The sequence below is a fragment of the Prionailurus viverrinus genome, chromosome X, assembly GCF_022837055.1.
Source record: "Prionailurus viverrinus isolate Anna chromosome X, UM_Priviv_1.0, whole genome shotgun sequence".
Lineage (NCBI taxonomy): Eukaryota > Metazoa > Chordata > Mammalia > Carnivora > Felidae > Prionailurus > Prionailurus viverrinus.
The window spans coordinates 18,914,375-18,924,319 of NC_062579.1; the positions used below are offsets into that span (position 1 = coordinate 18,914,375).

The 9,945-nt window shown below is 63.7% G+C and overlaps 1 protein-coding gene across 1 annotated transcript; it reads left to right on the forward strand.

The window, feature by feature from the left end:
• The first annotated feature begins 1,033 nt into the window (after positions 1-1,033).
• On the forward strand, positions 1,034-9,123 carry LOC125157420 (melanoma-associated antigen B5-like). The gene is made up of 2 exons (XM_047844120.1): positions 1,034-1,119; positions 7,706-9,123. The coding sequence occupies exon 2, from the start codon at positions 7,767-7,769 to the stop codon at positions 8,889-8,891; it is 1,125 nt and encodes a 374-aa protein (XP_047700076.1). The 5' UTR covers positions 1,034-1,119; positions 7,706-7,766; the 3' UTR covers positions 8,892-9,123.
• Positions 9,124-9,945: the final 822 nt, after the last annotated feature.

The following is a 9,945-nucleotide window of genomic DNA, read 5'->3' on the forward strand; positions in this document are numbered from 1 at the left end:
ACATAGGAGGGTGATATTGCCTAGGTAAAAATCATAACTGTCTTTCATTAAGTGCCCAATATTTTCCAGTCATTCTGACAGATGCTTTATATACAGCATACACACTCCCAGTCTTACAAGACAGTTTACCAAACTCAGTTGGCACATGAAGAACTTCAAATATTCTCATATTCACAAGGTGGTGTCAGAGCTAGACTAGACCCCTAGTGTGCATTCATCCAGGGCATGTATTGGGCTACCACTCCCACCCTGAAACAGACCTTGTATACCTTATTCACTTTCCTTGTTGGTACTCCAAAATGTATCTTAGTCTGTTAGGGGAAAAAACTGGAATACGTATACAGAGCAATAAGAATACCAAAATAAACGAGAGGTATGAATACTGAAAGGAAGGATACAATACCTGATAACATATGACGATCTGCATATGCAGTGTAGCCTAGCTTCAAAACATGGTGGTCTCGTGAGATTATCTGCCTCAGCCTGTTTCCTACAGTTAAGTATTACAGAGCAGAAGTTACCTAAAAGACCAAGTCTGGGGCAGGGGTCAAGTGAACAAATGTATCAGCAGGGTTTTTCCTCTGACATTCCCTCTCCCAACCCAAGTCCACTTTCTTGTTCTTCACCTTTCGCGTCTCCGATCACCCCTGGGACAGAGACTCGTCCCCTCTAAGATGGGCACTAAAGAGATTACTAAACGGTTCGTAGGGACGTGGCAGCGCTCCGGAAGCCTTTCGTTAAAGAGACAGAAGCCAAGATGAGGACTGATATAAATGAAAACTGACGAAAATAACATACAGGCATACAGGGAGTCGTGCATCAACCTACCCTCACCTGCTCTCACACCTATGCTGTCAAGATGACCTATTAAAGAAAAGTATCAAGGAGGTAAGAGGGTGGCGGTGGAGGGAAACCGCGAGTCCTCTCCACTCCCGAACAGAGGGGGCACCAGAGATCCCACCCCCCGCTGCCAGCCTTCACCGGCCCTATCGTTGGTGACAGGAAGAAGAACCCTCACTTCCTCTTGGGGCGCCTGAGGAAGGGGAGAGACTTTCCTTTCGGCTGCCGCTCCTCAGGGCAGGCGACTAAGGAATCTTCTAGGCCCGAGCGCAAGTCAAGGTAAGAAGCCCGATTAAGGAATAAGAGAATACCTCCCTCCCCACAAATAGTGCGTCCCCTGTTCCCCACTGCCCCCCGCGCCTACTCTCAGTCTTATGGGGCCCTCGGCGGAGTGGTCAGTCAGGCGGAAAGAGATTTCCACCTAGGGGGTCGCAAGAACGTGAAGGCTTTGGTGGGAGGCGCCAGTTCAGCGGAGGGGGGAGAAGACCCTAACGAAAACCAAGGGGAGAAAAAGTAGGTAACAGGTGCCACCAAGGCCATGCCTGGTTCCTCGTGGCTCCCGGGGGGAATCAAACATGGCGGTCACACGTGTGTGAAGCTACCCTCCCTATTTGGAGGCTCAGGAAGCTGAAGGCCTTGAATTTAGAGGAAGGGTACTATGCTCTGAAGGAAATGAAAGAAGCGAACTCTGAGTGAGGTCTGAGGGAACCGTCGTTTCTAGAACATTCAGGTGGTGCCTAACTTACAACCGCCATCAGTCCTGGAGAGATATGGGGAAAGGCAGTGGTATGTGGACGGACACTTGTGTTTTTTTCACTCTGGTGTCACCGGAAGGTTGGGGAGAGGAGTGTATGTTGTGGGGGCCGGTGGGGGTAGGGGGCTGCGGGGGTATGTGTGGGGGGAGGGGGCGTGGGGGGCGGTGGGGGGGCATGGGGGAAGGCAGCGTCGGGAAGAGGCAGCGGCGTTGAGGGAGGAGGCAGCAGCGTTGACGGAGAAAGCTGCGGCGTTGAGGGAGGGGGCAGTGGGGGAACGGGGCATGGGGGGAGGGGGCATAAGGGGGCGTCGGGGGGGGCAGCGGGGGGAAGGGGCATGGGGGGGCATCGGGGGGAAGGGGTGTGGGGGGCGGCGGGGGAAGCAGCGGGGGGGGCATGGGGGAAGGGGGCGGGGGGGCGGGGGGGGGTATGGGGGGAGGCAGCATCGGGAAGAGGCGGCGGCGTTGAGGGAGGAGGCGGCGGCGTTGAGGGAGAAGGCTGCGGCGTTGAGGGAGGGGGCAGTGGCGGGCAGTGGGGGGAGGGGGCATGGGGGCATCAGGGGGGGCAGCGGGGGGAAGGGGCGTCGGGGGGGTCAGCGGGGGGAAGGGGCGTGGGGGGCGGCGGGGGAAGCAGCGGGAGGGGGCGGGGGGGCCTGGGGGGAGGCAGCGTCGGGAAGAGGCGGCGGCGTTGAGGGAGGAGGCAGCGGCGGGCAGTGGGGGAACGGGGCATGGGGGAAGGGGGCATGGGGGGGCGTCGGGGGGGCAGCGGGGGGAAGGGGCGTTGGGGGGGCATGGGGGGGCAGCAGGGGGAAGGGGCGTCGGGGGGCGTGGGGGGGGCAACAGGGGGAAGGGGCGTGGGGGGCGGCGGGGGAAGCAGCGGGGGGGCATGGGGGGAGGGGGCGTGGGGGGGCATGGGGGGAGGCAGCATCGGGAAGAGGCAGTGGCGTTGAGGGAGGAGGCAGCGGCATTGAGGGAGAAGGCTGCGGCGTTGAGGGAGGGGGCAGCGGCGGGCAGTGGGGGAACAGGGCATGGGGGGAGGGGGCATGGGGGGATGTCGGGGGGGGCAGCAGGGGGAAGGGGCGTCGGGGGGGCAGCGGGGGGAAGGGGCGTGGGGGGCGGCGGGGGAAGCAGCAGGGGGGGGCATGGGAGAGGGGGCGGGGGGGCATGGGGGGAGGCAGCGTCGGGAAGAGGCGGCGGCGTTGAGGGAGGGGGCAGCGGCGGGCAGTGGGGGAACAGGGCATGGGGGAGGGGGCATGGGGGGGCAGCGGGGGGAAGGGGCGTCGGGGGGGCAGCGGGGGGAAGGGGCGTCGGGGGGGCAGCGGGGGGAGGGGCGTGGGGGGCGGCAAGGGAAGCAGCGGGGGGGCATGGGGGGAGGGGGCGGGGGGGCATGGGTGGAGGCAGCGTCGGGAAGAGGCGGCGGCGTTGAGGGAGGAGGCGGCGGCATTGAGGGAGGGGGCAGTGGCGGGCAGCGGTGGAACGGGGCATGGGAGGAGGGGGCATGGGGGGCAGCGGGGGGGAAGGGGCGTGGGGGGCAGCGGGGGGAAGGGGCGTGGGGGGCGGCGGGGGAAGCAGCGGGAGGGGGCGGGGGGGCATGGGGGGAGGCAGCGTCGGGAAGAGGCGGCGGCGTTGAGGGAGGAGGCAGCGGCGGGCAGTGGGGGAACGGGGCATGGGGGAAGGGGGCATGGGGGGGCGTCGGGGGGGGCAGCGGGGGGAAGGGGCATTGGGGGGGCATGGGGGGGCAGCAGGGGGAAGGGGCGTGGGGGGGCAACAGGGGGAAGGGGCGTGGGGGGCGGCGGGGGAAGCAGCGGGGGGGCATGGGGGGAGGGGGCGTGGGGGGGCATGGGGGGAGGCAGCATCGGGAAGAGGCAGTGGCGTTGAGGGAGGAGGCAGCGGCATTGAGGGAGGAGGCAGCGGCATTGAGGGAGAAGGCTGCGGCGTTGAGGGAGGGGGCAGCGGCAGGCAGTGGGGGAACAGGGCATGGGGGGAGGGGGCATGGGGGGACGTCGGGGGGGGCAGCAGGGGGAAGGGGCGTCGGGGGGGCAGCGGGGGGAAGGGGCGTGGGGGGCGGCGGGGGAAGCAGCGGGGGGGGGCATGGGGGAGGGGGCGGGGGGGCATGGGGGGAGGCAGCGTCGGGAAGAGGCGGCGGCGTTGAGGGAGGGGGCAGCGGCGGGCAGTGGGGGAACGGGGCATGGTGGAGGGGGCATGGGGGGGCAGCGGGGGGAAGGGGCGTCGGGGGGGCAGCGGGGGGAGGGGCGTGGGGGGCGGCAAGGGAAGCAGCGGGGGGGCATGGGGGGAGGGGGCGGGGGGGATGGGGGGAGGGGCGGGGGGGCATGGGTGGAGGCAGCGTCGGGAAGAGGCGGCGGCGTTGAGGGAGGAGGCAGCGGCATTGAGGGAGGGGGCAGTGGCGGGCAGCGGTGGAACGGGGCATGGGAGGAGGGGGCATGGGGGCAGCGGGGGGGAAGGGGCGTGGGGGGCAGCGGGGGGGGCATGGGGGGAGGGGGCGTGGGGGGCGGGGGGGGCATGGGGGGAGGCAGCGTCAGGAAGAGGCAGCAGTGTTGAGGGAGAAGGCTGCGGCGTTGAGGGAGGGGGCAGTGGTGGGCAGTGGGGGAACGGGGCATGGGAGGAGGGGGCATGGGGGGCGTGGGGGGGCAGTGGGGGGCGGCGGGGGAAGCGGACGGGGGGGCATGGGGGGAGGGGGTGGGGGGGCATGGGTGGAGGCAGCGTCGGGAAGAGGCAGCGGCGGGCAGTGGTGGAACGGGGCATGGGAGGAGGGGGCATAGGGGGCGTCGGGGGGGCGGGGGGGGAAGGGGCGTGGGGGGCGGCGGGGGAAGCAGCGGGGGGGGGCCATGGGGAGGCATGGGGGGAGGCAGCGTCAGGAAGAGGCAGCGGTGTTGAGGGAGAAGGCTGCGGCATTGAGGGAGGGGGCAGCGGGGGGGCAGCGGTGGAACGGAGCATGGGAGGAGGGGGCATGGGGGGGCGTCGGGGGGGCAGCGGGGGGGAGGGGCGTGGGGGGCGGCAAGGGAAGCAGCGGGGGGGCATGGGAGGAGGGGGCAGTGGGGGGTGCATTGGGGGAGGGGAGGCGGGAGAAAGGGGTGTGGGGGGACAGCGGGTGAGGGGGCACAGGGGGAGGTGGTGGGGGGAGGGGGCGTTGGGGGGGCAGTGGGGGGCCAATGGGGGGTGTCGCGGGGGGTGTTGGGGGAAGGGGAGGCAGGGTGGGGTGGTGGGAAAGGGCGTGGGGGTGCGTCAGGGACACGGCAGGGGGAGGGGGCGTTGGGGGGCGGTGGGGGGAGGGGGCATCAGGGGCTGTCCAGGGCGGGGGCGGGTGCAGGGGGCAGCAGGGGAAGGCGGTCGGGGGAGGGGGCATCGGGGGCTGTCGGGGGAGGCGGTGGGGGAGGTGGGGGGGGTGTTGGTAGAGGGGGCATCAGGGGCCGTCGGGGAGACGGCAAGGGGAGGGGGCGTGGGGGGGGCAGCGGGGGGGAGAAGGTGGGGGAGGGGGGGGGAGGGGGCGTCAGGGGGAGCAGGTGTGGGGGGAGGGGTCGTCGGGGGTGTTGGGGGCGGTGGGGGGAGGGGGCATCGGCGGCTCTGGGGGAGGCAGCGGGGGTAGGGGGCGTTGAGGGGAAGGGGGTGTGGGGGTCGGTGGGGGGAGGGGGCATTGGGGGCTGTCGGGGGAGGTGGGGGGGGCATCCGGGTGCGTCAGGGATGCATGGGGGAGGGGAGGGGGTGTCGGGGGAGGCGGCGGGGGGCAGGGGGGCGTCGGGGGACGTCTGGGGAGACGGCTGAGGGAGGGGTCATCGGGGCTGCAGGGGAGGCCGTGGGGGATGGGGGCGTCGGGGGGGGGGGGTGCCGGTGGCAGGGGAGGCAGTGAGGGGAGGGGGCGTGAGGGACGGGGTGTCGGGTGGGCAGCGGGGAGGCTGTCTGGGGAGAGGGCATGGGGGGAGGGGGCATCTGGGTGCACTGGGGGAGGGGGCCTCAGGGTGGGGGGCAGCGGGGGGGAGGGGCGGGGGGCAGTGGGGGGAGGGAGCATGGGGGAGGGGGCATCAGGGGGAGCGGGCGTGGGGGGAGGAGGCATTGGGAAGGCTTTGGGAGGGGGCGTAGGGAGAGGTGGTGAAGGTGCATCAGAGGGGAGGGGGCATCGGGGGAGGGGGCATCGGGGGCATCTGGGGAGTCAGCAGGGGGACGGGGTGTCAGGGCTGCGGGGGAAGCGTCGGGGGGCAGGGGAGGCGGCATGGGGGAAGGGTGTGGGGGGCATCAGGAGAGGGGGCATCAAGGAGGCGGTGGGGGGGGCGTGGGGTGAGGGGGCGTCGGGGGCCACCGGTGGAGGGAGCATCAGGGGGGCAGTGGGGGTAGGGGGCATTGCGGGGGAGGGGCGTGGGAGGCGTCGAGGGGAGGGTTAGCAGGGGGAGGGGGCGGCGGTGGGTGGCAGCCGTGGGAGGGGTCATGGGGAGAGGGGTCGCTGGGGGGAGGGGGTGGGGGGGAGGGGCCATTGGGGAGGCGTTGGGAGGGGGCGTTGGGGGAGGCGGCGGTGGGAGGGGTTGGGGGGCAGCGGGGGGTGGGGGCGTCACGGGGCTTCAGGGTAGGCAGCAGGGGTTAGGGCGTCAAGGGGCTTCAGGGGAAGCAGTGGGGGGAGGAGGCGTTGTGGGCGGCAGGAGGGCAGTGGGGGTAGGGGCCATCGGGGTGCGTTGGGGAGGCAGAAGTGGGAGGGGGCGGTGGGGGGGTGGCAGGGGGTGGTGGTGTTGTGGGCGGCAGGGTATCGGTGGGGGGAGGGTGCGTCGGTGGGGGGGCGGTGTAGGGAGAGGGCGTCAGGGGTTGTTGGGGGAGGCAGCAGGGCTAGGTGGCGGGTAGGGGCGGCGAGGGGGGCCGGTGGGGGAGGGGGCGTCAGGGTGCATCAGGGAGTCAGCGGGGGGAGGGGGAGGCGGGGAGAGGGGACGGCAGGGGCGTCAGCGGGGGGGAGGGGGCGTCCGGGGGGGGGCAGGTGTTGGGGGAGGGTGCGTCTGGGGAGGCGGTGGGGGTAGGGGGTGTTGAGGATGGCGGGGGGGGGGGGTGGGGGGGAGGCGATGTCAGGGTGCATCGGGGGAGGGGGCGGGGGGAGGGGGTGGCGGGGTCAGTGGAGGGAGGGGGCATGGGGGAGGGGTGTCAGGGGGCATTGGCAGGAGGGGGCGTCAGAGGGGGCGTCATGGGAGGGGTGTCGGGGGATGCGGCGGGGGGAGGGGGGCGGGGGGCGTCGGGTGGAGTAAGATTTTGTTTAAAAGCAACATGTACTCTCTGAAGTAGGAGGAGTTCTAGATCTTTCGTGACATCTGAATCAAACAATTCTTACTTTTAGAGAACGGGAAAGGGGGATGACTCCCATATTCTCCCAGCATGTTTAAGGACAGGCTGGCAGGAAGAAAAGAATCCCAGGCTACAGTAGGGGCCAAAGGAAAGATTGGAAGGTGGGGAGGGGGAAACCACTGGCTGTCGAAAAATAACAAAAAGGTCAGATCCCCACTTTTCCATTCAGGACTTGAAGGCTCAGGGCAGGGCAGTCAGGCCGAGCCTCACCCTCACTTATTTATACCAAATCTGAGTACAGCCACCAGTGAGCAGAAGGGAAGTGTACCAGGCGCTAGTTAGAGGCCAAGTGAGTACCCTGAATGAGAAATGAGGACCAAAACAGCCCATGAAGGAGAGGGCTCCACACAACTCTCAGTTGGATGCCCCCCTGAGGGGGACAGGGTGTAAAGAACTACTTTACTTCCTCCTCTAGGGTCTTTGGCTTTGGTCTGAGGTATCGACTTCATGGCAATAGACTAGAGGAGACCCAGGACTGGTCAAGAGTTTTCAGGATGATCCTGAATGTAAACTTAGAACACCCCCAAAACGCAGAAGAGAGGCTCCCCACTGGCAGCCCCTGCTGTCACCCCAGTATATCCCAGGCAGGGTTGGCAGACTATACTCTAAGGTTCCCTCTAACTTCCTCCATAGAATTCTCCGGGAACAGGCTGATGAGAACAGGAGCCTTGTGGGTTCCTGGAGCAGGGCCCTCTGATAAGCCCCCAGAGGCAGCCTTGGTTAAAGCCAGGGAGGAAACTCCCTGATGAAGGTGCTCACGTCACTTCATTCTCCCTCATCCAGGGATCCGCATCTCCTGATCCTGTTTCTAGGCCTGCCTCCTGTGCCTGACCGAGGTGCCATCATGCCTCGGAGACACAAGAGTAAGTTCAAGGCTCATGAGAGACGCCGCCAGCCTCGAGGTGAAGCTCAGGGTTGCGAAGATGCTCAGGCCAAAGCAGCAGCGGAAGCGGAGTCCACTCCCTCCTCCGCTGCTCAGTGCGAAGATACTACCCAGAGTGTGCCCACTACTGGGTCAAGTGGCGCTTCTCAGCGGCGTAGAAGAAGAGCAAGAGCCGCCGCCGCCGCCGCCGCCGCCGCCGCCGCCGCTACTTCTGCAGCCGTTCCTGGCACTAAATCTGATGAAGAATCCAGCAACCAAGATGGGGAAAGGGTGAGCCCCTACGAGGCCCCATTCTACGTTGAAGGCCCAGGTGAAGATTCTCTGAGCAGGAAGCCTGGCTTGCTGGAGCAGTACCTTCTGTACAAGTATAAGATGAAACAGCCCATTCTGAAGGAAGACATGCTGAAGATTATCGGCCCAGATTATGAAGAGCGTTTTCCTGAGATCCTCAAGAAAGCGGCTGAGCGCATTGAGATTGTCTTCGCCGTCGACCTACAGGAAATCGACTCGACTAGATACGACCTCGTCAGCAAACTCAAACTCCCCAACAACGGGAGGGTGCGTGCTGGCAGGGGGTTACCCAAGACCGGTCTCCTGATGAATATCCTGGGAATGATCTTCATGAAAGGCAACTGTGCTGCTGAGGAAGACATCTGGAAATTCCTGGGTCTGATGCGAGTATATCCTGGGAGGAAGCACTTCATCTACGGGGAGCCCAGGAAGCTCATCACCAAAGATTTGGTGAGGCTGCAGTATCTCGAGTACCGCCAGGTGGCCAACAGTGATCCTCCACGCCATGAGTTCCTGTGGGGCCCAAACGCCCTAGCTGAAACCACCAAGATGAAAGTCCTGCAGTTCTTGTCAAAAGTCAACGATACCATCCCCACTGCTTTCCCGTCCTATTATGAAGAGGCTCTGCGGGAAGAGGAAGAGAGAGCCCAGGCCAGAGGCGCAACCGGGGGTGGCCCTACCGCCAGAGTCCTCATACCTTCCAGCGTCATGGCCAGGAGTATCTTCCCACCTCTGCTGAGATCCGAGGGTTCTAATCCTCTTGACAAGATACTACAACGTTGCAGTAAGAATTAGATTATTAGCAATGTGAAAGAATCTCACAGTAAAATAGTAAGGGTGAGACAATAGAAAAAAAAAATTTAAACATGGTCAATCCAGTTTTTTTGGTTTCTTTTAGGCGTTAGTTTTACACAAGTTACTATGTTTTAGTTTTAAATGATTTAGACTTCAAGTTTGCTCAATAAAGATAAATTACATCTTAATTCATACTTCAAGTTTGTTCAATAAAGATAAATTAAATCTTAAATTATACGGTGTGTTTACTGACTCTTTTGTTCATCACACATGGAGTATCTGCTCACCGGAAAGCTCAGTTTAGCACTGCAGATGCTGATATAAAGGAATCCAGTCTCTACTCATAGAATTTTAGAGCCTTTGAGCCACACTCACACAAGTAAGATGCCCAGATACCCTCTCTGGCCTTTAAGTAGAGTAAAAAGAACCAGAGAGGAGGAGGGTGGTCCTTATGAGAACAATTAAGTGGAAATTTCCTAAGCAACACAACTTGGGACTTTAGGAACCTGCTAGTCTTCAGGGGGATGTAATTGTCATTTACAGTATGTGGTGCACACAGTTGAGGCTGTGGAATTACTAGGGAGAGGCCAGTTCCTTCAACAGTACATGTCAGAATTGAGAGAGAAAACCCAGTGTTAGTCTGCTTAGGCTGCTACAACAACATACCATGGAGTGGGTGGCTTCAACAACAAACATTTTCACGTTTCTGGAGGCTGGGAAGTTCACCATCAAGATACCAGCAGGTTTGATTTCTGGTGAGAGCTCTCTTTCTAGGTTAAAGACTGCCACCTTCTCCATGTATCCTCAGGTGGCATAGAGAGAAAATTCTGGTTTCTCTTGCTCTTAGGAGAACACTAATCACATCACGGGTGCTCTCTCCTCAGGGCCTCATCTAAACCGAATTACCTCCCCAAGACTGCACCTCCAGTTACGTTCACATTGGGTGTTAGGGCTTCAACATACGAACTTTGGTGAGTGGGGACACATTCAGTCTGTAATAAAAAATTGGTGCTATGAGTTATTTTGGGATTATGGATGGGTAAACCAAAGAGAA

What these genes read in the sequence shown, in the direction of transcription:
- LOC125157420 (XM_047844120.1), top strand. Translation starts at nt 7,767, where the DNA reads ATGCCTCGGAGACACAAGAGTAAGTTCAAGGCTCATGAGAGACGCCGC.